Here is a 25,442-nt window from a genome sequence, read left to right as displayed (position 1 = left end):
GGCAGTCTGAGTGGGATGTGGGCATTCCAAGTGGCATTTTAAGCACTGTGCCGAATGCTGCCCATATCCAAGGAGCCGGGTGGGGTCTCCCGGTAGAAAATCACTAGGAAGAGCATCCTGGGTAAATGCAACTAGCAGGATTTTTTGCTGAATACAGGCCAGGATGCTCAGACATTCCTGCAGGGATGGTGGGAGGAGGGTGAACCCATCAGACATCCAGGGGAAGTTCTTGCTGAGGTGACTCAGCAGGGTTCTTGGCTAAAACTGGATCCTATAGGAATGTATACAGCAACTGGGCCTGGGGAAGGATCAGGAGCCTCGTTAAAGTCTGGCCAAGCAAGGAATCTTTGTTGTTACCAATAAATGAGCTTGAAACTGAAGGGAGCCTTCGTAAACTATCAGTATTAGAAAAGTAAATTCTGGGGGCCGCCTCCGCCTGCAGCATCGGCATGCTGTATGAGTGCCGGCTCAAGTCCTGAATGTTCCACTTCCGATCCAGCTCCCTGTGAATGTACCTAGGAAAGCAGCAGAAGATGGCCCAAGCCTTGGGTCCTGTACCCACATGGGAGACCCAGAAGAGGCTCCTGCTCCTGGCTTCTGCCTGGCAAAGCCCCGGGGCCTCTCTGGCCAGGGCTGTGCCAGGCCAAAGCCAGGATCTAAGAGCTTCTTCTGGGTCTTCTACATGGGTGGCAGGGGGGCCAAGGACTTGGACAATCCTCTGCTTTCCAAGGTGCATTAGCAGGGAACTGGATTAGAAGTGGAGCAGCCAGGACTCTCAAACCATTGCCTGTATGGGATACCAGCACTGCAGGCAGCGGCTTTACCTGCTACTCCGCAGGCTGGCCCCTCATTTTGTACTCTTTAGGACCTCTCCCTCCCCACCAAATTATTTATGCTTCAGGCATTGCCTCCATCCCTCGCACTGAAACTTATCTAAAATGCAACCTCATTGTACTAATTTAGTCACTTATTTCTCAGAAGCTTTCCTTTAGCTTTTTAGCTTTTTTTTTCTTTTAGTCCATTTGGACTTGATTTTTTTGGTTGTCTGGTGTCCCAGGGGATCTAAGCTGAGTGGATTTCTGGAATGATGGGAAAGGACCATCTCTCTCCTCACAGGGCATGGGTGAGGATGGCTGCCCCATCCCTGGGAAGATTTGAACCCAGACACTGCAGAGAGCAGTGAGCAAAGTTAAGGGAACCGTGGGTCCACTGCTGAGCCTGGAAAACGAGCCCAGCCCGAGGGTCATCTGGGCTCTGTCCTTACGTAGATCAATGCCTCCCCTTCGTGTCCAAAGCCAGGCCAAGGTGTGCTTTGCTTCTATTTGTAGAGAAAGTCGTTACTGATGAGACACCGCGCGGCACACCTGGCATCACTGCAGCCGCAGTTTGACTGAGTTCTCCCTGAGCTCCTCCTTCTAGTTCTCTTACTTACCCAGTCGCTGCTGTATCACAGTGCCGGCCTCACATTTACTTTTCTCAGTTACCCTTGGTACATTCCAAGGCTCCATCAACTTAGCAGACTCCTCTCCCAGGGCTCTGGTCCCAAACTGGATGTGTTTGTTGGCTTCTGACCAGAGAAGCAAGAAACAACTCTACAATAAGCAGCTGCAGACACAGCTCCCCACTGTCTACACCGTGTGTCCTGCTCTCTCCCACGTGGCAGCTTCAGCCCGTGGTCTCCAGGGCATGGCCGCCAGGTCAAGGGGAGCCAGGTTCGGCTGCTGACCATGAACCAGGTTGGCCAAGTCAATAACATGACGACAGTCCTGGTTCAGAGGATCACGCGCTGAGTATTTCTGTTGCTCATACAGCACCTTCGTGGATGGGTGCCTCTATGTACATTTTGGTTCTAAGGAGGCTGATCAGAAATATTTCCAGACAGTTGGTGCTAGGGCACAGTGGGTTAAAGCCCCGGCCTGAAGCACAATCATCCCAGATCGGCGCCAGTTCTAGTCCCGGCTGCTTCTCTTCTGATACAACTCTGCTATGGCCTGGGTAAGCAGAGGAAGAGGCCCAAGTCCTTGGGCCCCTACACCCATGTGGGAGACCAGGAAGAAGCTCCTGGTTCCTGACTTCCAATTAGCTCTCAACTCCAGCTGCTGTGGCCATTTGGAGAGTGAACCAAAGGATGGAAGACCTCTCTCTCTCTCTCTCTGTAATTCTTTCAGCAAATAAAAATAAATCTTCTTTAAAAAAGAAATCTTTCCATGACATCAAAACCAGATGGTGGGGGCCGGCATTATAGCGTAGTGGGTAAAGCAGTTCAAGTCCCAGCTGTTCCACTTCTGATCTAGCTCCCTGCTAATGTGTCTGGGCAGCAGCAGAAGATGGCCCAAGTCGGCCCCTGCACCTATGTGAGTGACTTGGAAGAAGCTCCTGGCTCCTGGCTTTGGTCTGGCTCAGCCCTGACCATTGCAGCCATTTGGGGAGTGATTTCGGCAGATAGAAGCTCTCTCTCTCTCTCTTCCTCTCTCTCATTGTGCCTTTCAAATAAATAAAATAAATCTTTTATTTTTTGACAGGGAGAGTTAGACAATGAGAAAGAGAGACAGAGAGAGAGAGAGTTATAGACAGTGAGAGAGACAGAGAGAAAGGTCTTCCTTCCATTGGTTCACTCCCCTAATGGCTGCCACGGCCGGCACTGCGCCCATCCGAAGCCAGGAGCTGGGTGCTTCCTCCCGGTATCCCACGCGGGTGCAGGGACCCAAGCACTTGGGTCATCCTCTACTGCCCTCCTGGGCCACAGCAGAGAGCTGGACTGGAAGAGGAGCAACTGGGACTAGTACCCGGCACCCCAACTGGCACTAGAACCCGGGGTGCTGGCACTGCAGACAGAGGATTAGCCAAGTGAATCACGGTGCCTGCCCTAAAATAAATCTTAAAAAACAAAACAACTTGGCCGGCACCCTGGCTCAATAGGCTAATCCTCCACCTTGCGGCGCCGGCACACCGGGTTCTAGTCCCAGTTGGGGCGCCGGAGTCTGTCCCGGTTGCCCCTCTTCCAGGCCAGCTCTCTGCTGTGGCCAGGGAGTGCAGTGGAGGATGGTCCAGGTGCTTGGGCCCTGCACTCGCATGGGAGACCAGGAGAAGCACCTGGCTCCTGGCTTCGGATCAGCGTGATGTGCCGGCCGCAGCGCACCAGCCGCGGCGGCCATTGGAGGGTGAACCAACGGCAAAAAGGAAGACCTTTCTCCCTGTCTCTCTCTCTCACTGTCCACTCTGCCTGTCAAAAAACAAAAAAACACAAAAACAAAAAACAGATGGTGGCCTTTTAGCACAAGCTGCTAGCCAGGCTACTCTGAAGCAAAGAAATATCTCCAGCGGCCGGTGCTTGTGGCACAGAAGGTTAAGCCGCCGGCTCCAGTGCTGGCTTCCCATATGGGTGCCTGTTCATGTCCTGGCTGCTCCTCTTCCTATCCAGCACCCTTCTAATGTGCTTGGGAAAGCAGCGGAGGATGGCCCAAGGGTTTAGACTCCTGCACCCATGTGGGAGACCTGGAAGAATCTCTGGACTCCCGCTTCGTCCTGGCCCAGCCCTGGCCATTGTGACCATTTGGGAAATGAACCAGCAGATGGAAGATTTCTCTCTCTCTCTCCTTCTCTCTGTATTTCCACCTTTCAAATAAGTAAATGAAGAAAAAAAGAAAAAATGGTTTTTCTACAATCTGTCTCCACTTTCCCATATAATCTTAAAATAAAAAATACATAAATATCTCCTATTATCCACACTTTCTGGACACAGTACAGGTAACAGAAAAAGTAGCATTTCAGTTGTGCTTGTAATGAGAATGTGATTTCTTGGAATATGATTCTTGTCAGTGCTTGTATATTTAAAGCCTTATTGAGATACAGTTATGCACGACCGCATTCACAGCCCCGTGATTTTCAGGGGGTGTATACAGTTGTCCGGCCATCCCCACGGTCCAGATTCAGAGCCCGTCCTTCCCTCCACAGTGCCCCTGGGAAACAGTGCCGACGGCCATGACGTTGCAGCTCTGTGCTTGCAGCCTCAGCGAAGCTCAGCTGATGTGTCAGACTGAAGACTTCTTTATATTTCTCTGTTTCTGCGGAGGCTTCCCAAGCCTTTTGTAGGATACTGTTTTCCCGTATTTTTCTCGCTCTGAAAGCCGACAGTTCTCCACAGATATAAGGTTTCGCTTTTGATGTTTATTTGATGTGCTCATTAGTTAGTTAATTATAACTACTGGGAGCAATATTTTGGGCTCATTGCAAAACAGCCTTTTGGTTAAGGTCTAAAGGAACAGGCATATTCCCAATGCTATCCCTTCCATAAATACAATTTTTGTGAGTTTAACAATCAGCAGTCATAAAAGTAGAGGATAATCTGCCACCCACGTGGGCGATCCAGGTGGAGCTCCTGGCTCCTGGTTTTGGCCTGGCCTGGCCCTAGCTGTTGTGGCCTTTTGGGGAGTGAAAGAGAGAATGGAAGATCTCCACCCCCCACCCCAATCCTTTTAATTAATTAATTTATTTTGTTGCTTGCTCTACCTTTCAAATAAATAACTTTAAAAAGGAAAAAATACAGCATAATTCTTTTTCCTCTGTGATGACAGAAAGACTGAGATTATCACTGTGGTAAGAACTTATCTTGTCCTTCAGATGACAGACCAAGGAGGCTGGGATGCCTGCTGCCCTCCGAACACTGAATACTGACCGTGGGCAGGAGAGCAGACTGAGCCCTTAACCCCTGTTCTTTCTGAGTCTGGCGGAGGAGATGTGGTCGCCTTCCAAACACCCATCTTGTCCTCCCATTTGGTTCCAGTCACATGACTGGAGTGGGACTGACCACACTCCTAATGCTATGGGTGGGCCCTGATTGGTTAAATTCTGATTGATATTTTCTACTTCCAAATGTGGTTGGCTCAGAAGCAAGTAGTGTGAGCACAGTTGGCCTAGAGTAAAGATAGGAAGAAGTTTGATTTTCTCTCTATTCCCTACTCCCCACCTCCTGTCCCCAAGTTTTCCCTCAAATTAATTGACCAATAAAATCCTTTGGTATCTAAACCAGTTTGATTGGGTTTTCTGTTACTTGAATCATAAGGAATCCTTATGGACTTGCTTTATGATAGAAGTGGAAAAGAATCTCTTATTATCCAAACTAGGTAGAAAAAAATGTGAAGATTGGAGTCACTAAACAGTTCACTTGGATCTTATCTACTTCTGGAGCCTGCACCATTCACAGCTGTGCTACCTGTGCTGGCTTCTGTCCTGTCAGTGTCCTCATTTTCCTGCTCCATGAGTGGTGCTGGGTGTCATCACCAGATTAAACATATAAATATTCCCAATATCACATGCACAATGTGTGCTTTATTCAAACACATGGATGTAAACAAACCAAGAAATACAGGAAATCTTCAGGAAAAAAGAGTTAATTCCTTTCTAATAAAGAGACTGTGGGGGCTGCCACCGTGGTGTAGCAGGTAAAGCCACTGCCTGCAGTGCTGGCATCCCACATGGGCACCAGTTAGAGTCCGTCCTGTCTACTCTACTTCTAATCCAGCTCTCTGCTATGGCCTGGGAAAGCAGTGGCAGATGACCCAAGTTCTTAAGCCCCTGCACCCGCATGGGAGACCCGGAAGAAGCTCCTGGCTCCTGGCTTTGGATTGGCTGAGCTCTGGCTGTTGTAGCCACTTGGGCAGTGATCCAGTGGATGGAAGACCTCTCTCTCTCCCTCTCTGCCTCTGCCTCTCTCTAACTCTGCCTTTCAAATAGATGAATAAATGTTTAAAAAAACAAAAAAGCAGAGAGACCGTGTTAGGGCTGGTGCTGTGGCTTAGCGAGTAAGGCCACCGCATGCAGTGCTGGCATCCGATATGGGTGCCGGTTTGATTTCCAGCTGCTCCACTTCTGATCCAGCTCTCTGCTATGCCTGGGAAAGCAGAAGATGGCTGAAGTCCTTGGGCCCCTGCACCCTTGTGAGAGACCTGGAAGAAGCTCCTGGCTCCTGGCTTTGGATCGGCACAGCTCTGGCCATTGTGGCCACCTGGAGAGTCAACTAGAGGATGGAAGACTTTCTCTCTCTCTCTCTCTCTCTCTCTCTCTCTCTCTCTCTCTGCTTCTGCCTCTCTGTAACTCTGCCTTTCAAATAAATAAATAAATCTTTAGAAAAGAGAGAGAGAGAGAGATTGTGTTATTATCAAGTAAAATAAAAATTGGAAGCAAATACTTAGGTGAACCAGGACACAAAAGCAAAAATATTCATAATAGTACTGTATATAACTGCCAAACCTAGAAAGACACACTCAAGATATATTGATACATTGGAATACAACAATGAACACATCAACTATGCAAGCTAAACACACATGGGTGAATCTTACAATGTTGAACAAAAAAAGAGTAACATACAAAAACCACAATAGTATAATTTCATTTCCATGTAATCCCAAAGTAAGTAAAATCTAAACTATATGGTTTAGATGATAGAATTATAAAGAAAAACAAGGTAATTGGCAGCATGAAAGTCAGGATTTCAATCCCTCAGACCTACGGGCAGGGTTGTGATGAGGATCTGGGGGCACGGGAGTGGCCACTGAGGTCCCCTACGCCTGATTCCTGGACCAAGGTGGTGATTACGGTTACTTTACTTGATCAGCACTTGTGTATGCACATTTCTGTAGGTGTGCTGTATTTCACAACAAAATGTTCCTCTAAAACAGAGAAAATGAGATCCCGAGAGAAACAGGCAAGAATTAAGAATCTTCCTGCTAGTTTACTGCTGGTGTAATTTTTCAGGAACGTAGGCAGTGCCTCTGTGTGAAGGCAGTAGCAGAGAAATGCACCCGAACATCACCTGGAAACCCGCTTCCCAGAACTCTGCAGGCCACAGCTGCGCTCTGAGACTTCCTTTGAAACAGGTGGCCGCTAGCGAGGTGGTAACACAGGTACTGAATGTACCAACGGAGAGGAACGTTCCCTATCGCCCGCCTCTTCGTGTTGGAGACCCCATGAGCTTAGGCTGGAGTCCTTTTCTTTTCCTTCTTCTCCTTTTTAAAAAAGATTTATTTGTTTATTTGAAAGGCAGAGTTTCAGAGAGGGAGAGGCAGAGAAGAGAATCTTCCAGCTGTTGGTCCACCCTCCAAATGGCCAACAGCCAGGGCTGAGCCAGGCCCAAGCCAGGAACCCAGAGTTTCTTCCAGGTCTCCCACGTGGGTACAGGGGCCCTAGGACTTGAGCCACCTTCTGCTCTTTCCCAGGCCATTAGCAGGGAGCTGGATCGGAAGTGGAGCACATCTTCATTGCTGCCACCTGTCAGTTCACAGCGGGACCACTGCACCTCTCACTTGGAAGCTGGTCTCTGCCTCTAGTTTCCTATCTTAATCCACTGGGGCTATGTAACTGGCTATCGTCCAGAAATGTATCGCCCATAGTTCTAATGGCTGGGGAGTCCAACATGAAGGTGCCAGCCGAGTTGGAGACTGGTCAGAGCCTGTTCCTCATAGGCAGAGCCTTCTCCATGTCCTCACGTGGAGGAGGGGGAAAATGGTGCAGGCCAGTAAGGGCTTTCATCTATTTCCTTCCTTCCTTCCTTCCTTCCTTCCTTCCTTCCTTCCTTCCTTCCTTCCTTTCTTGACAGGCAGAGTGCATAGTGAGAGACAGAGAGAAAGGTCTTCCTTTTGCCGTTGGTTCACCCTCCAGTGGCTGCCACAGCTGGCACGCTGCGGCTGGCGCACTGCGCTGATCCGAAGGGAGGAGCCAGGTGCTTCTCCTGGTCTCCCATGGGGTGCAGGGCCCAAGCACTTGGGCCATCCTCCACCGCACTCCCGGGCCACAGCAGAGAGCTGGCCTGGAAGAGGGGCTACCGGGACAGAATCCAGCGCCCCGACCGGGACTAGAACCCGGTGTGCTGGTGCCGCTAGGTGGAGGATTAGCCTAGTGAGCCGCGGCGCCAGCCCCCCTATGATCTATTTTCAACAGCCAAAAAGAGGTCCTTTTCTAACATCAAAGAGATCATTGTCCCTGCCCTGTTCAAAACTCTCCAACAGCTCCCATCTTACACTAAAGAGCCACGGAGTTGTCCACACCATTCCCTAATGCAGAGACTGCTCCAGCCTACGTGGCCACCTGCCCTGCCTGCTCGCAGCTCAGGGTCTTCGCCTTTTCCACCTGCTCTGCTTCTCATGCTGTCTGGCTGATACCCAGCTGGCTCACTTCTTCACTCCTGGCAGGGCTTTCCCCAAAGGTCACTGGCTCAGTGACCTCCCTAACTGAAATGGGACCATCCGTTTGCAGTGCTGTTTCCCTTCCTGGATTAATTGTTTTCTTTTCTTTTTTCTTTTTATTTATTTATTTATTTTTGACAGGCAGAGTGGACAGTGAGAGAGAGAGCCAGAGAGAAAGGTCTTCCTTTGCCGTTGGTTCACCCTCCAATGGCCTCCACGGCCAGCGTGCTGCGGCCGGCGCACTGCGTTGATCCGATGGCAGGAGCCAGGTGCTTCTCCTGGTCTCCCATGGGGTGCAGGGCCCAAGCACTTGGGCCATCCTCCACTGCACTCTCTGGCCACAGCAGAGAGCTGGCCTGGAAGAGGGGCAACCGGGACAGACTCCGGCGCCCCGACTGGGACTAGAACCCGGTGTGCCGGCACCGCAAGGCGGAGGATTAGCCTAGTGAGCCATGGCGCCGGCCATTCCTGGATTAATTTTAACTGACAGCACTGGTTCAGTCCATTTCCTGTTGCTACAACAAAATACCCGAGACTGTCATTTATAAAGAACAGGATTTTAGTTAACTCTCAGTTTCTGGTGGCTGAAAAGAGCATGGAGCTGGTATCTGCTTAGTATCTGATGGGAGCCCTTTAGCTGCAATGCAAGAGGTAGAGGGTATCACATGGCAAGACATAGCAAGCATGCTGGCTTGGGTCCTTCTTCCTCTTGTAATAAATCCACTAAAGCCCATCATGGGGACCCTGTGCTGGGACAGGGCTTGCCTTGCTATCGTGTTTCAGCAGACAGTCATCCCGAATTTCCATTCCCTGAAGGCAGGTAAGCCCGGGGTAACGGGGTGCCAGGGTATCAGGTGCTAGAGATGGTACTGAGTTCAGCGCACTTCAAAATTTTGGTCAGAAAATTCATTCCACCCCACTGCGGATGAGTGACGAAGATGGCAGAGTGAATCTGGAAGGCAACGCAATTCTCCCTCCTCCATGGAAACACAAGGGATAGGAAGTAAGTGCTGCCTTCCGACGTGCGTGGCAGCATGGAATGCCACTCCCACTTCCTGTTGAGGGTGCATGGCTGGCCGACGCCTCCACCTGCTGCCCCTCTGGCTCCACCACAGTGTTTGTGAGAAAACCACATTTCCCATGGCTGCTCCCATGGGTGTGGTGTGTTAGTTCCGAATCATTTCTATAAGGGGTGGTGCTGTAAGCAGGGAGGTAGCTATAGCAGAGAGGAGCTAACATTTGCCAACCCTGGCACAGGTAGCACAGCAGCCTGGCTCACCCACACATCAGTCTAGCCCGTGCTGCTCAAATCAACCTCCCTCCCTGTACATTTTTTTTTTTTTTTTTGGACAGGCAGAGTTAGACAGTGAGAGAGTGAGAGAGAGAGAGAGAGACAGAGAGACAGAGAGAGACAGAGACAGAGAAAGATCTTCCTTTTTCCGTTGGTTCACCCCCCAAATGGTCGCTACGGCCGATGAGCTGCGGCCGGCACGCTGTGCTGATCTGAAGCCAGGAGCCAGGTGCTTCCTCCTGGTCTCCCGTGGGGTGCAGGGCCCAAGCACTTGGGCCATCCTCCACTGCACTCCCGGGCCATAGCAGAGAGCTGGCCTGGAAGAGGGGCAACCGGGACAGAATCAGGCGCCCTGACCAGAACTAGAACCCGGTGTGTGGTTCTGCAGGTGGAGGATTAGCCTATTGAGTCATGGCACCGGCCCCCAAACTGCCCTTTAAAAATAATAAATTATTTATTTATTTTTGTATTTTGAAAGCCAGAGCGACAGAGAGAGAGAAAAATCTTCCATCTGTTGGTTCACTTCTCAAATGCCCTCAACAACAAGGGCTGAGCCAGGCTGAAGCCAGGAGTCAGGAACTCCATCCTGGTCTCCCACATGGGAGGCAAGGGTCCAAATACTCAGGCCATCTTCGACTATCTTCCCAGCTGTTAATATTAGCAGGAGTTAGACTGGAAGCAGAGGAGCTGGGACTCTGCCATCCTTGCATGTGGAGATGTGTGGGATTTTTTTTTCTTTTCTTTCTAAGATGTATTTATTTGACAGGTAAAGTGACAGAGAGAACGAGGGAGGGAGAGAGTGTGAGCTCTTCCAAGTGCTGGTTCACTCCCCAATTGGCTCCAATGGCTGGGGCTGCACCAGGCTGAAGCCAGGAGCCAGGAACTCCATCCGAGTTCTCACGTGGATGGCAGGGGTCCAAATGCTTGGGTCTTCTGCTGCTGCCTTTCCAGGCACATTAGTGGGGGGCTGAAATAGCCAGGACTCAAAATGCCATTGCTGGCATTGCAGGCAGCAGTTTAACCTGCTGTGCCACATGGGCACTTAACCCTCCCTTTCTGCGCAGTGCCCATCCCTGGCCCTACCTTGCACCGCCCAAACTCCCCTCCTATTGTTTGTAGCAGAAGACCACAAGTTCCCCAATGTTGCAACTTGGAACCAGTGTCAGCTGCAAATATCCAATATGGCTGCATGCTGTGTCCCTGAGATGACCTTCAGGTCAATATAACGTCATCACAATAAAATTACCATGCTGACACTCCCATTCCCATCCTGTAACTCATGCCATGATGTTTCTGAGATTTCTGGAAAAGGGCAAGGAAATGGGTGGCATCCAATCCCCACTCCAAACTCCAGCCTCTTTGAATATTCAATTATGCCCACTCCAGACATGGGCTCCCCATGCTGCCAGCTCATTTAGAGCACAGCTCTGAGCCTTGTTCAGGGTCCACACTCCCTCCTGAGTATGTACTTTGGCTGTGCATGGAAGTACGTCTTGCTTTTTTGCAAACTTTCATCTATGTCACCTCCTTGATTTCCTTCTTGCCACAGAGAGAAGAACTGGCCTCAGTCTAGGCAGGGACCATCCTACAACAGTGGGACTTTTCTCATGGGCAACTTTGGCTAAGGACACCGTCAGCCTGGCTGGAAACCTTCGTAGACCCCTGCTCTGCAGGGGGAGGCTCAGTGCCCTGTCCCTTCCCTGACAGCAGGGCTGCATCCATCACGTCGGAAGGCTCTCCCCACCTCCTCTCTCCACCTTTACTCCTCACCTGCATTTTCCCCAAATAAAACTCTCTCATGTCTCATTCTATTTTACTGTCTGCTTCATGAAGGACCCAAATAAAAAGGCTCCTAGAACAGGACTTACAATGCAAATACTTATATATTTTAAGTATATAAATATTTGAAAGATTAATGAATGGATGAATGAGGGGATGAGCTAAGACTTGAAAAATAAGAGGGCCTTAGCCATGCGAAAAGCCAGGGGAAGAGTTGTTCCGGCAAAGGAAACACCACTCGGTGTGTCTGCCTAGGCCTTGAGAAAGGAAAAGGTTTGTCTTATTCAAGATGGAAATCTGGTGGGGTTGAGGCACAGGGGAAGGAAGGGTGGTATAAGAGGGAAAAGCAGCAGCGGAGACCAAATCACATGGGGTCACACGGGTCATGAGACACAGCCTGGTTTAAGTCAAAGTACAATGGAGGGGCCGGCGCCGCAGCTCACTAGGCTAATCCTCTGCCTTGCGGCGCCGGCACACCGGGTTCTAGTCCCGGTCGGGGCACCGGATTCTGTCCCGGTTGCCCCTCTTTCAGGCCAGCTCTCTGCTGTGGCCAGGGAGTGCAGTGGAGGATGGCCCAAGTGCTTGGGCCCTGCACCCCATGGGAGACCAGGATAAATACCTGGCTCCTGCCATCGGATCAGCGCAGTGCACCGGCCGCGGCGGCCATTGGAGGGTGAACCAACGGCAAAGGAAGACCTTTCTCTCTGTCTCTCTCACTGTCCACTCTGCCTGTTAAAAAAAAAAAAAAAAAGTACAATGGAGGGTCACTGAGGGATTTGGAAGAGGTGAGCAATATGCTGGTTTATCTTTTCTTTTAAATTATGTATTTTATTTTGAAGGCAGAGCAGAGAAACAGAGATCTCTCAATACCAGTTCATTTCCCAAATGTCCCCAGGCCAGACTGAAGACAGCAGCAGGCACCTGACGATTTGAGCCATCACCACTGCCTCCCAGGGTCAACATTAGCAGGAGGCTGGAATCAGCACAGCCAGGGAAGGAAGCAAGATACCCTGATGTGATCCGCGGTGTCGGCCTCTTAACTGCTAAGCCAAACAAAGGTCCCAATCTTGTATATTTTTGTGTGTACCTACTATGTGCTAGATATTACATATTTGTAGACAGAGATATTTGTGTCACAGGAAAACAATTCAGGGAAAGCAAAAAAAAATTTTTTAAAGATTTATTTATTTGAAAGGCATAGTTGCAGAGACCAAGAGAGAGAGGTTTCTCATCCACCTCATATGGGTGCTGGTTCTAGTCCTCACTGCTCCACTTCCGATCCAGCTCTCTGCTATGGCCTGGGAAAGCAGTAGAAGATGGTCCAAGTCCTTGGGCCCCTGCACCCACGTGGGAGACCTGGAAGAAGCTCTTGGCTCCTGGCTTCGAATCAGCTCAGCTCCAGCCTTGTTGCCATTTGGGGAATGAACCAGCAGATGGAAGACCTTTCTGTCTCTCCCTCTCTCTCTCTAACTTTGCTTCTTAAACAAATAAAATCTTTAAAATATGATTATGTCTTGTAAACATATTACACCAAAAGCATGTGACCAAAAAAACCAGGTAAATTGGACTAAGTCAAATGAAAATGTTTTGTTCAGTGAGTGACACTAACAAGAAGGTGAGAAGGAGGCAGGCATTCAGCACGTGGTTAAATTGCTTCTGGGAACCAGCAGCTGGTATTTCAGTCCCAGCTCTTCTGCTGGGAGGCAGCGGTGACAGCTCAAGTAGCCAGGTCCTTGCCCACCTACGTGGGAGACCTGCAATGAGCTCTTGGCTCCTGGCCTCCCCCTGGCACAGCCCTGGGTATTACAGACATTTGGGGAGTGCGCTTAGCAGGTGCAAGATCTCTTTCTTTGTCTCTCTCCCTTTCAACCAAAAATAAATAAAAAGAAAGTGAAAAGATAATTCACAGGCCGGCACCAGGGCTCACTAGGCTAATCCTCTGTCTGCGGCGGCGGCACCCCAGGTTCTAGTCCCGGTTGGGGCGCCGGATTCTGTTCTGGTTGCTCCTCTTCCAGTCCAGCTCTCTGCTGTGGCCCCGGAAGGCAGCGGAGGATGGTCCAAGTGCTTGGGCCCTGCACCTGCATGGGAGACCAGGAGGAGGCATCTGGCTCCTGGCTTTGGATTGGCGCAGCACCGTAGCAGCCATTTGGGGGGTGAACCAACGGAAAAAGGAAGACCTTTCTCTCTGTCTCTCTGACTCTGCCTGTCAAAAAAAAAAAAAAAAGACAATTCAGATTGGGAGAAAACATTTGCAAATCATGGTACCTGATAAGGGGCTGGCATTCAGTAAAGAATGCTGATGATGGAATAAGACAAATAAACCAATCAAAATGAAGGAACGATTAACAGATGTTTATCCAGGAAGAAAAGCAGTGAAAACATGCTCAACCTCAATATCCCTTAGTGAAATGAAAAACAGCGCGACAGACAGACCGCTATCGCATCGCGGGTGGCCGTAATGCGAAGGACAGTAAGATTTGTAGGAAGAGGCGGGGCCGTCATCCCTTGCTGGTGGGAACATAAAGTAGTACAGGCGCTTTCCAAAAACAGTTTAGCGGGTCCTGAAAAGCTTGCGCACACAACCCAGCAATTTCTCCCCTAGGTATGTATATATTCAAGAGGAATAAAAGCGCGAGTCCGCACGAAGACTTGTACAGGAACACCTACAGCAGCATTATTTATAAAAGCCCCATTTAGCAAGGGCTGGACCGACAATACGCGCTGGGTTCGTAAACCGACTGTCACTTGGCGCTAAGAGAACGCAGCGCTGGCTTTAACGCCCGCGTCCCCGGGTCCGGGCTCCGGCTTCCAGAACCCCTTCCCGGACAGCAGGGCCCCGCGGCCACTGGCGCTTCGGCCTCACTCGCGAGGTCCCCCCGCGCCTTCCCGCTCAGCCCCGCGTCCAGGAGCACGGCGGCCCGGGGCGACGCCCGCGGTCCCGGCGCGTGCCGGACTCTCCTCGCAGGTTCTAGAAGCGGCGCGTTCCCACGAGGGCGCCTTTCTAACTCCTCCGCGTCGCTCTTCCCCTCGCGGGTTCAGATTTTACCAACGCAATCACAGGGCAGGGACTGTTCCTTCAGGCGCAAGTCGCACACGCTCCCCGACGCCCGCCCGCCCGGCGCCGCGCTTTCTCCTGAGGGAGCCGCCAACATGGCAGAGCGCGCCCCCCGCGCGGGAGCCACGGCTCGCCGCCTTCCCCGGGTCTCGGCGGCTCCCAGGTCCCTGCGACCGCGGAGGGACGAGGGCACCACGGCCACTGGGGCCGCGGGCGAGCGCCCCCTCCAGGCCCAGCCTCCCGTGGCCGGCCCGCCCTCCGCCGCCGCCAGCCTACCTGGGCCCGGCCGGCCGGCCCGCCGCGCCCACCGCCCCCGCGCCGTTGCCGTGGCAACGCCCGCCCCGCCCCCTGCCCGCCCGCAGCCTCCTTCGCCCCTCCCCCCGCCCGGCGCTGCGGCCGGGGAGGGGGTAGGAGGGGGCGGGCAGAAGACGCAGGCGAGAGGAAATCGGCGGCGCGACGCCCGCGGCCTATTGGCTGCCGCGTCCAAGGGCCAGAAGCCCCGCCTCTCTGGCGGGGTCACGTGATCCCTTTCAAAGATGGCCGCCCTGTTGTTTTGATGAATAATACTTGGTGGGGCGAGGGGGTAAGAGTAGGGGTGGAGGGGTAGGAAGATTTACTCTTCCAGCGTGAGCATCTCGAATCCCATCCTCCCCCTCCCCCCTGCCCAGGCTCTGGCGTGGCGGCGGGGCGTGTCCGGCCTGCTTTGGGAGGGGAGGGGCTTTCCTACACAGTACTGGGCTCTGCCAGGGCGGCTGTGGGGTCGTCTTACCTCGGGGCACCCACTCTGCAGTCCAGCAGTTCCCGCCAGGGGCCAGGGGTGGCAAGGAGAGCCGGCTCTGCTGGAGGAAACGCAGCTGCCGCGCCGCCGCCACCGAGACACAGCACGCTGGTGGCGCGAGCCGAGCCGGGGACCGCGCCGCCTCGCCCGGGCAGCCTGGGAGGCAGTAGGTAGTCGGCGGCGGCCGGACGAGCCTCGGGCGGGCGGAGCGACCTCAGCCCAGGCAGCTCAGTGCCTCGTGTTCTTATTTTTTAACCTCTGACTATGCAATTCTGAAACCTCCCCCACTCGGGGGACCGGACGGCCTCTGGTAGAAACCTTCCACACTCCTCGCTCCCGCCCGGTCTCGAGAACAGAAGGACCTCTCGCGAACGCCTTTCACCATTAAGAGGAAGGCGATGGAGGAGCTGAGCGCTGATGAGGTGAGCGGGCGCGGGGACACCTTGAATTCCTTGGCAGCTCTGCTGCTGTCGACCCGGGTGGGCTTGCGCCGGGGGTGCCCGGCTGTTGGGCTCGGGGACGGAATGGACATGACATTTTCCCGGAACAAAATGACTGCCTGCGAGGGTCTCCGGTGTTACCCTGCTGCCTTCTTTTTCTTTCTTCGGAACTGCGATTGCTGCTTTTGGAGCGTTCTGGGGTCTGAGCACGAGGGGAGCGTCGTGGGGTGGTCGTGCTTTTCTGCAGGATGGACGTCGAGTTACATGGCGCGTGTGTGCCTTCTGGGATCGAAGGGCTAGTTTCGGATGGAATCGGAACGTACGGTGGGTATGGAGTGTTTGAAAGCCCAGACATGTGGCCCTGACGTCGTGTAAGTTGATCAGATGCCTTTGTGTTTGGGGGTGGTTGCAAGACAGATTTCTTTGATGTTTAACAACATATGTGTCTTGTCAACATGTGCGAGGATTCTCGCTGAATTCTAGTCATTTAGCGGAGCCGTGACGACTTCTGGCAGCCTTGTCTTCCAGTCCTCCTTTTCCTGGTTCTTGTTCCTCTCAGAATTGTGTTTGGCTGTACCAGAGCCTGAACCAGAACTAAGTAACTTCGTAAACTCTGTCCTGTTTTCATTTCGGAGAGACGCTGTACCGATTCCCTTCATGATTTACAGTTTGCTTAGTAAGATTCTTAAAAAAGAAAGAAAGAAAGAAAACAAGGAAGAACAAGTGGCAGTTGGGGTACAAGGAGTCTCTTTACTTCTACGGACTTTTTCCTGCCTTCTTCCAAACTGGGAGCTTCCCGTTCTGGGCCCTGCTGGCCCTACCTGGTCATTTCTTCCGCTGGCTCCTAAACTTCGCAGTCATGTATCAGGCTGGTCGCTCTAGACGACTTCCCTCTCCAGTTTTAGCTCCAGCACCGTCACTGTGTTTGCTCCAGTTGCTGAAATTCTCCAGGCGTGGTGCTTGCAAGACGTGGGTTAAGGGTCAGGCAGGACAGGACACAGTTTTGATACTGGCGAACTTGGGTGTGAAGTCAGGTTTGCCTGTGCTGTGTAACTGACGGTGTTTTCCCCAAATACATCAGGAACTTAATCTTAAATTGGGAGACAGTTTCTTTCTTTCAGGTGGGAACTATCAAAAGTATCTCTCCTGTCTCCTTTATCCCTTCAGTAAGAATTCTGACGAGTGACTTCTCTTCAGGCAAAGAATGTGTTTAGTAGACCTGTCACTAGCAGACGTTTCTGTTGATGACCTCGTTAGTCCCTGGTCGTGAGGCTTCCACATGCTTGAGTTTTCACCAAGACGTTGTTTTCGAAGCAAGAAAGTGCACAGACTGAATGAAGTTACTCTGTGATCTGCAATGTGTCTCTTCATTTCGCCAGAGCTCTCAGAAGGTGTAACGCTTTTGTGACCTTACAGGGAATACATGTAACCTTTACGGGAGAACTAGGAGAGACTTTTTTCAGGGTCAGCAAAAATTTTAAATAAATGTGAGAAATTAAACTCACTATATATAGGAATATATATAGGAAAATATGAAATTATCTTCAGCAAATTACTTGCCCTGAATGCACAAAGGGACAGTTATATTTTACTCTCAATAAAACCTAGAAAGAGTAGTTTTTTGGGGAAACTGTCTAATTTTTTTTAAGTTCTTGTTAGGTGAGTAGTTCTCAGTGGCGACACATCCAAAGCTTTTGCCTTTATGTTGTTAGTCTTTTGCTAGAATCTTGTGTCACAGATATGGTAGGTGGCTTTGAATGGATTAGAAAATAATGCATTTATATTACTGAACACTCAAGCATAACATTTCAGGATTAAAGCAGGCAAGACTGTGTTCTTTCAACCTAAATTAGGATATTTGATAAGGTGGAGTTTCCTATTTTAACAATGTGAAAATAAAGAACAGTATAACCAGACTTAGAAGATTTTACAGTGTGAGCACCTTTTGGTCCCTCTCATAGATTACCTTGAACTCTTGCACTTTTCTTCACAGGTGCTTCCTAAGTGCTGTCTGTCATTTACGGGTAGTACATTACTGAGGTCATTCTCATCAGGCACCCGCGTTCCTAAGCATCGTTTACGTCATAGTCAATCTGAAGCCTCCTCAGGTGTTTCGTTTTTACTGGGATAACTTGGGGGAGGGGTGAGGCAGACTTCTAAACTGTGTTTCAGCAGTGCTGATGGGATTGCCTAGAGATGACTTTTTTTGCTAAGTCTTCTCTGTGACCTAGTTCATCTGCAGCATGGCTGGCTGGAATTCAAGGTGTGGTCAGGCTTTGAGAGGAGTGTTAAGTGTTTCTTCCCAAATGCCCAAAGTGTGACCTTGGACTTTTCAGCAGTGTTTTGGAAGTGCGAGAGGATTGACGCTGACTAACAGCCCTGGACGGCTGCCCTTTGCTCGGCACTTCACAGTGTGCTCTCATCTGATGGAACAGGACGTCAGGCAGGGCCTAGTTCCTTTATCTTACAGGTGAGGAGACAGATTTAGGTTACATACCTTGTCCATGGTGATGCGGCCTGGAAGTCACAGTGTTGGAACTGAAACTCAGGGCTCCTGGCTCAGTAGCTCCTTTTATGACATTTTACTACACAACAACTAACCATAAATCCCCGCAGCTTATATATAAATTCAAAAGTACCTCCTAGAGTTCATGGGAAGTGGAATTAAAAGAAGTTAATCTTGGTGCAAAAATAATTTTGAAAATTATTGTGTACAGGAGAGCTTCAAAAAGTTCATGAAAATGTAAATTAATGATAAGACTATGAGTGGATTTCAGAAAAAAATTGATGGCCCAAGTATTCGGGTTCCTAGCACCCGTGTGGGGGACCTGGATTGCAGGCATTTGGGGAGGAAACAGTAGATGGGAACTCTGCCTCAGAAAGAGAGAAGGGAGGGAGGTGGGGAGGGAGACAGACAGACAGACAAGGAGGGACGCCTGGTGGGCACTGTCTTAGCGCAGCCTTTCAGGAAAAAGTGGTCCCTGATGCTGAGTAGCAGGCAGCTGGGTCTGGGACTGCGCGTGCAGGAAAGGCTGGGGGTGGGGCCGCTGAGCCCAGGACCTCCCCGGGGGAGTGGCTGGCACCAGTTCTTAGGGGTTTGAACTTTGTCCGGAGGACTCGGAAATGCCTTTGTGGGATGCTAGGGGCTCAGAGAGGTGACTGGAAGCGAATGGCTGAGGATGGGGGACGATGCCGGGAGCTGTTGCTGCTCTCCAGGAGTGCGGCAGGGCCTCCAGCCCAGGGAGGCTTCGGCAGCGGGCATGGCGGGAGCGAGGAGGCAGAACATGCAGACTCGCTGACCTGAGTGTGAAGGGTGGGGGGGCTCGCCTCAGTTGCTGGCTGGGGGGAAGAAGGGCTGCGTTTAGTGAGGAATTCCAGATTCTGCAGGAAACAGGTGAGTTTGTTTTGACTGCCGAGATGAGTCATCATGGAGCCTTCTCTGCGGTGCTCACCTCTGCCTTTCCGTCCTCGGAACAGGCCTAGCCAGGGCTCCCTACCCCAGCAGGGTGCATGACTGCCGCCACTCACTTCATGACTGGGGTTTGCCTTCCTCAAAAAGCCCGGTCACTCTTGGTTTATTTCAGGCAAGAGACACACAATGATGATGATGGGATTATCTGACACTTACTGAGCTCTTACTGTGTGCCTAGTAAGATTGGTATCTGTTAGCCCATTTTTCAGATTAGAAGAGGAAGGCTAATAGAAACTAAGTAACTTGCCCAGAGGCACATGACTGGTAGGTGATAGAACATGGATTCTTTCTTTCTTTCTTTCTTTCTTTTTTTTTTTTTTTAAAGATTTATTTATTTGAAAGTCAGAGTTACACAGAGAGGCAGAGAGAGAGAGAGAGGTCTTCTATCCGATGGTTCACTCCCCAGATGGCCGCAACGGCCAGAGCTGTGCTGATCTGAAGCCTGGAGCCAGGAGCTTTTTCCGGGTCTCCCACGTGGGTACAGGGTCCCAAGAAGTTGAGCCATCTTCTACTGCTTTCCCGGGCCTTAGCAGAGAGCTGGACAGGAAGTGGAGCAGCTGGGTCTTGAACCTGCGCCCATATGGGATGCCTGCGCTTCAGGCCAGGGCGTTAACCCACTGTGCCACAGCACCAGCCCCCCCCCCCTTTTTAAAGATTTATTTATTTATTTATTTGAATGGCAGAGTTACAGAGAGACAGAGGTAGAAAGAGAGAGAGAGAGGTGTCTTCTATCCACTAGTTCACTCCCCAGATGGTCACAGTGGCTGGAGCTATGCTGATCCAAAGCCAGGAGCCAGGGTCTCTCATGTGGGTGCAGGGGCCCAAGGACTTGGGCCATCTTCTGCTGCTTTCTCAGGCCATAGTAGAGAGCGAGCTGGATCGGAAGTGGAGCAGCCAGGACTTGAAGTGGCACCCATTGGGATGCCAGCACTGCAGACAGCAGCTTTACCTGCTGCCTCGCAGTGCTGGCCCCTAAAACCTGGATTCTAATCCAGAGTCTGACTCCAGCCTTCTCAATCCCTTTACTAGGCCCCTCCCAAACAGCAGGTGAGCTGGCCACTGGAAGCCCAGGGCAGTTTCATTCTTTAGTTGTGAGAGAGGGAGCACGTGGGCTGTGTCTGGTGGAGGTGTGTGCCTGTGAACAGGCGTTCTGCAGTCCTAGTGTGCCTGCTGCATGGCCCACACCAGGGGCGCCCTGCTTGCATGGAGCTTCCTTCTGGTGAGTGGAGACAGGTACTAAGCAGACACGTCAGATGTTGTTTGGTGATAAGTGCTATGAGGAAAAAGAAGTAGCCTAAAGGGATGGGGAGCTGTGGACCGTGTGGATGCGGGTGATGTGTCGGGGGAGGTGGCTTTTGAAAGGGTTTCAGGGAAGAGCAAGTACCAGATTCCTCAGAGTGGACGCTTCCCTCCCTCCCTGCTCCAGGAGCAAGGAGGCCAGGTGTGGGTGGGGCCACAGAGGCAGGAGAGGAAGTCACTGATTCAGCCAAAAAGTACTGAGTTCTCCTGTGTTTCAGTCACTTGGGATATGCCCTTCTCCCCGTTCTCATCCACATTTTAGCTCTTTCAAATTGGGATGCTCCCTGTAATCCATGTGTAATCACGTGGGCCAAGTGGCGGCTGTGACAGCCTTTGTCATTTCCTGTTTACCTGCAAGGCTGGTTATACCTGCTCCTGTTGTAGCCCCTTCAAGTGCTACACCTGTTACATTTAGTTGCTATTTTAAATGCCTTTCAAAAAATGACACTTTGGTTTAGCAGGAAAGTCAGTGTTACTTTGTATGCAGAGAAGAATGAAAACAGCAGTGTGGCATCCATTTTGCATTGGTAGAGGAAATGTTTCTGGAAGAGCGACCACAGTTGCCTGTTTGATAGCACAGGCAGAAGTGCCCAGTTGTGTGAGGTGGCCACAAACGCTGTAGCTAACTGCACACAGTTTCCTTTCCTGCTGAGGCAGTGCAGGAGGTCAGAGGTGTCCCACAGTTCTCTGAAAGAAATTCCTAGCGTGGAGAACCTGGTGTGCTGGAACACTCCTCTGTCCCTGGACTGCTTCTCCCGGTTTAACGGGCAGTACTGTGTTCTCTTGGTGATGTGAAACATAATGGTACAACTTAGAGCCTTGGATTTGATGAAGTACGGTATGTGCCCAACGTTGTTTAGATCAGGAGAATAACCAGTGAACAAATCAGAGGGAACTCTCTGCCCTCGTTGGGCTTACACTCTGATTTATGTTTTGCAACAGTCAGGCTGCTGTGAAGGTTCAAGGGGAAAGAGTGGAAGCTGAGAGAAGGGTTTGGAGGCCGTTGCAGGTGCCCCAGCGAGAGAGGAGGTGCGGGTCTGCAGCAGGGTTAGTGGTGGAGAAGTGGGAAAAGGCCAAGTGATGGCCAGGTATCCACACTGCGTTGGATGGTGGGTTGGGTGTGAGGTATGAGGCTGTTGAGTCAAGTTGATTGGTAAAAATGGGAGATATGAAATGGTAGCTGCCGAAGCCAGACACGTTTATTTCTTTCTAAATAGAAGTCTGGGTAGGAGGCCCGGGCTGGTAGGGAAGCTCTTTGGGGGCCCAGGTGGCATCTGTCTTGTAGCAACTTTCGTAACATGTGGGTCCCATCCTGTGGCCCCTGTATGTACATTCTAGGTAGAGAGCAGTGAAGGGAAGAGAGGCCTGGTACCTTCTGTTTCACGGAACAGCTTGGAGGTTGCATGGATCACTCCTGCTCACCTCTCTGGCCAGAACCTTAGTCCCATGGCCACAGGTACTAGGGAGGCTGAAAAGCCATTTTTACTGGGCAGCCATCTGTTCAGCTCAGTGTTCTCCCACACTAGAAAGGGAGAGCGGCCCGAGTCCTTTTTCCAACTCCATCTTCCCAAAATTTTCAACACTTCCCTAAGAGAAACAGCCCCAAATCACTTTCAGGCTCTGTAGAGTCTCCCGGTGATGGACAGTTTAGAAACTTTTAGATTAAAACACAAGGTATCCGCTGCTACCCCTGGCTCCCCATGCTGTGGTGGGATAGGATAAGATGGTGAAAATCACAACTCCCATTTGAAAGAGGGAAGACTGGGGCACACACCCACTGCGGTGCACAGCCTCAGACAGCTCCTGCCAGACCAAGTTGTGGGGCTCTCGGCCTGGGTGCTGGTGTGAGTTCCTGTGGCAGCCCTGGTTCTGATCTCTGGGGTGTTTCCTTTGGCCTTGTCCTTGGCCTTGTCCTTCTCCCTCAGGAGTTTCTGCCTTTACCTTCTGAGTATTATCTCTTTTCTTTGGGGTGTGGTTTGTTTGAAGTGGGCTTTGGAAAAGATTCTCTTGCTGGGACCTGACGTCCTTGCAGCTCTTTACTGCTGGGCCTGGGCATGTGGAAGGAGCTGGCTTTTCCAGCCTTCCTTAGCCCCACACTTCCAGGCTGGGAGTAAGCTCAGAGTGTGGCCTGGGGACATTCCCTAGGCAGAGCTGTTATTCCCTTGATCTGTCCGCCAGTCAGCAAGCTGCAGCTCAGGTCTGTCTGGCCCTTGTGGGACTTCTGCCTTAAGTTGCTCCAAAGCCAGTGAGAGTCCGGTTCTGAACTGCTCAGCCAGTTCCTATAGCATTACAGGCCATGTTGGCATGCAGGCTGTTTGCCAAGGGCCACAGGTTTTACCTTGTGACCTAATAAGAGTCACCAGCCTTCTGTCCTGCACTAGCTATGCCTATGCTGACCCCTAAACCTGTGCCACATATTGACATTCCATTCAAGTTGATTACTTCCAGGTTGCAAAATCTCCATCTCAGTTAAGATTTCTTTTTAAAGATTTGTTTATGTATGTTATTTAAAAGACAGATGAGAGAGAGAGAGAGAGAGAGAGAGAGAGATCTTCCATCTGCTGGTTCCTCCCGCAACAGCCAGGGCAGGTCCAGGCCGAAACCAGGAGCCTGGAACTCCATCCAGGTCTCCCGTTTGAGTGGCAGAGACCCAAGTACTTGGACCATCTCCCGCTGCCTTCCCAGACACATGAATATCCTGCAAGAAACCGTAGCTTCCTTATGCTTGTCATGTTTAGCTATGTACAGCTTCTAATCCATCCTCAACACCCAGCCTGTCCCCTATTAGGCAGCTACTGGTTTACCAATCTGTCTCCAAAGGTTTGCCTATTCTAAACACTTCATGTAAATGGTAATCAAGAAAAATGTGTCAGCCTCACTCATATTAAATGAATTTGAAAATAGTCACAGAATTAGCAGGGAGCTGGATGGGAAGCAGAGTAGCTGGGACTCAGAGCCAGCGCTTAGATAGAGCACTCTGGTGTGGGATGCCAGCATCGCAAGTGGTGGCTTAACCAATGCAGCACCGCATTGTTCTTTCAGTTAAGGTACAGATTTTCTCTTGAGGCAGAGAGATCCAGAGTAATAATGGCTTACACGAGATAGCTTACTTGCCCTTTTTTTTTTTTCTAAGATTTATTTATTTGCAAGGGAAAATGACAGAAATGGAGAGACAGAGAAAGAGATCTCCTCTCCGCTGGTTCACTCCTCCAATGTCTGCAACAGCCGAGGCTGGGCAAGCCGAAACAAAGAGCCTGGAACTGCGTTCAGGTCTCCCGTGTGAATGACAGGAACCCAAGGACTTGGGCCATCTTCAGTTGCTTCCCAGGCACATTAGCGGGGAGCTGGATCTGAAGTGGAGCAGCCGAGAGTTGAACAACCCTCCGATATAGGATGCCGATGTTTTAAGTGATGGCTTAACCTGCTGCGCCACAACTCTTGCCCCAGCTTATTTTTCTTTAAGTAAAAATCTGGGTAGGTGGTTGAGAGTTGCCACTGGGCCAGACTTGTTCTGTTCAAAGTACTGCCCTGTTTCCTCTGTGTTCCAGTCCCCAGGAAGAGACTGCAGGGGAAAGGGATGGCACGTTCCCACCCCTTAAGGAAGTGCTCAGAAAGTTGTGTGTACCGTGACTTGCATTTCTTTGGCCAGCTCGGGGACACAGGGCTGCAGCCCAGTGCAGGGCTGGCTAAGTCCTTAGTAGGAGGCAGCTAGCTGTCGCTACTGCAGTGAATTGAAGAGTTATAGCCTAGTGCACCTTGAAAAATAGAGTTGTTGTATATTGAAATGGATAAAATTGAAAAAGGAAGTTTGGAGGGAGACATTAAATCATTTTTTTTTTAAGACTTTATTTTTGAAGGTCATAGTTACCGAATCAGGGGTGGAGCAGGGTGTAGAGAGAGATATCCTCCATCTGCTGGTTCAGTCCCCAGATGGCCACAGTAGCCAGCACTGGGCAGGCTGAAGCCAGGACCTTCATCTGGGTCTTCCACATGAGTGGCAGTGGGCCATGTTCTGCTGCTTTTCCCAGGCCATCAGTAGGGAGCTGGATCGGCAGTGGAGCAGCCCGGGGTCAAACCAGCACCCATATAGGATGCTGGTGTTGTGGGGGGGACTTTACCTGCTATGCCACAATGCAGGCCCCAAATCATCTGTTTTCAAGATACTATTTATCTTTTTAATACAGGTGGAGATACTAAGAAGGCTGTTGGAGGGGTTGGCCTTGTGGTGCCTCAAGTTAAGCTGCCCTCTTCTGATGCCAGGATCCCATTTCAGAGCGCTGGTTTGACTCCCTGCTGCTCTGCTCTTTATCCAGCTCCTTCCTAGTGTGCCTGGGAAGGCAGCAGATGATGACTGAAGCATCGGGGCCCCTGCCACCCATGTGTGAGACTACCTGGCTCATGGATTCAGCCTAGCTCAGACCTAACCTAAGTGTTATGACCATTTAGGAGTAAAATCACCAAGTGAAGATCTCTGTCTCTCTGTCATTCTGCCTTTCAATATAGAAATAATAATTTAAAAAGAAGGTTGTGTGTAGGGGCTTGCAGTTGCAGGGGAGAGGCTCGGGATGGGACATTAATCTGGAAGTTGTTGGTTTATTTAAAACCACAAGAGTGGGCAGGCTACCTTGGGAGTGGGCACAGACAGAGGAGGGGGCAGAAGACTGAACCTTGAGTCCTTAGAGGTTGGCAGATTAAAGAGGACCCAGAAAAGGAGACTGATCATTAACAGCCGCCGTGGTAGATGGGAAATGAGGCCCTGGTATCCAAGGGAACAGTATTCATGGTAGGGGGAATGATTGGGTAGGTGGTATTTTCTTTTTTAAAGACTTATTTGAAAGGCGGGGTGGGGTGCAAGGGGATAGAGAATCTTCCATTCCCTGGTTCACTCTCCAAATGCTTGTAGCAGTAGGGGCTGGGCCAGGCTGAACCCAGGAGCCCAGTCAATCCCGGTCTCTCACGTGGGTGGCAGGTTCTCTTGAACTCAGGTACTCTGATGTGGAATGCATGCATCCCAAGAAGAACACATTACTCTTGCACCAAATGCCTACTCTCTGACTCCAAATTTTTGTCTTGGTAGTAGCTACTGTAAGTTGCTGTCTTCTTCCATTTTCTGTTATTGTGCAATATACCTGGGAGGCAGGTGAT

At 50.9% G+C, this 25,442-nt stretch overlaps 1 protein-coding gene and 2 long non-coding RNA genes across 8 annotated transcripts in view; 1 reads left to right on the top strand and 2 right to left on the bottom strand.

Moving 5' to 3' along the window:
- LOC127493646 (uncharacterized) overlaps positions 1-15,217 on the bottom strand; it is a 31,683-nt gene extending 16,466 nt beyond the window's left edge. For 3 of the 5 annotated variants that reach the window (XR_011390897.2, XR_011390896.2, XR_016211298.1), the window contains exon 1: positions 15,078-15,216. This is a non-coding gene — a long non-coding RNA (uncharacterized LOC127493646). Of the gene's footprint in view, positions 1-15,077 lie in introns of all 5 variants that reach the window. The other 2 variants (XR_016211297.1, XR_016211296.1) reach the window with 1 other exon arrangement.
- LOC127493645 (uncharacterized) lies at positions 12,812-14,502 on the bottom strand. Its single transcript, XR_007924117.3, has 2 exons — positions 14,300-14,502; positions 12,812-13,456 (listed from the first exon to the last, which is right to left on the bottom strand). It is a non-coding gene; the product is annotated as an uncharacterized LOC127493645 (long non-coding RNA).
- The window catches only part of UBE4B (ubiquitination factor E4B), a 129,141-nt gene continuing 118,504 nt past the window's right edge, over positions 14,806-25,442 (top strand). For both annotated transcript variants that reach the window (XM_017346595.4, XM_008265943.5), the window contains exon 1: positions 14,806-15,508. In XM_017346595.4, coding sequence (XP_017202084.1) covers positions 15,485-15,508 — 24 coding nt within the window. In that variant the 5' untranslated portion in view covers positions 14,806-15,484. The remainder of the gene's footprint in view (positions 15,509-25,442) is intronic.

The sequence above is a fragment of the Oryctolagus cuniculus genome, chromosome 7 (genome assembly GCF_051225735.1).
Source record: "Oryctolagus cuniculus isolate XC-2025 breed Fujian yellow rabbit chromosome 7, ASM5122573v1, whole genome shotgun sequence".
Taxonomy (NCBI): Eukaryota; Metazoa; Chordata; class Mammalia; order Lagomorpha; family Leporidae; genus Oryctolagus; species Oryctolagus cuniculus.
The sequence above is the reverse complement of the archived record's forward strand: the minus strand, read 5'-3'. Positions and strand labels throughout refer to the sequence as shown.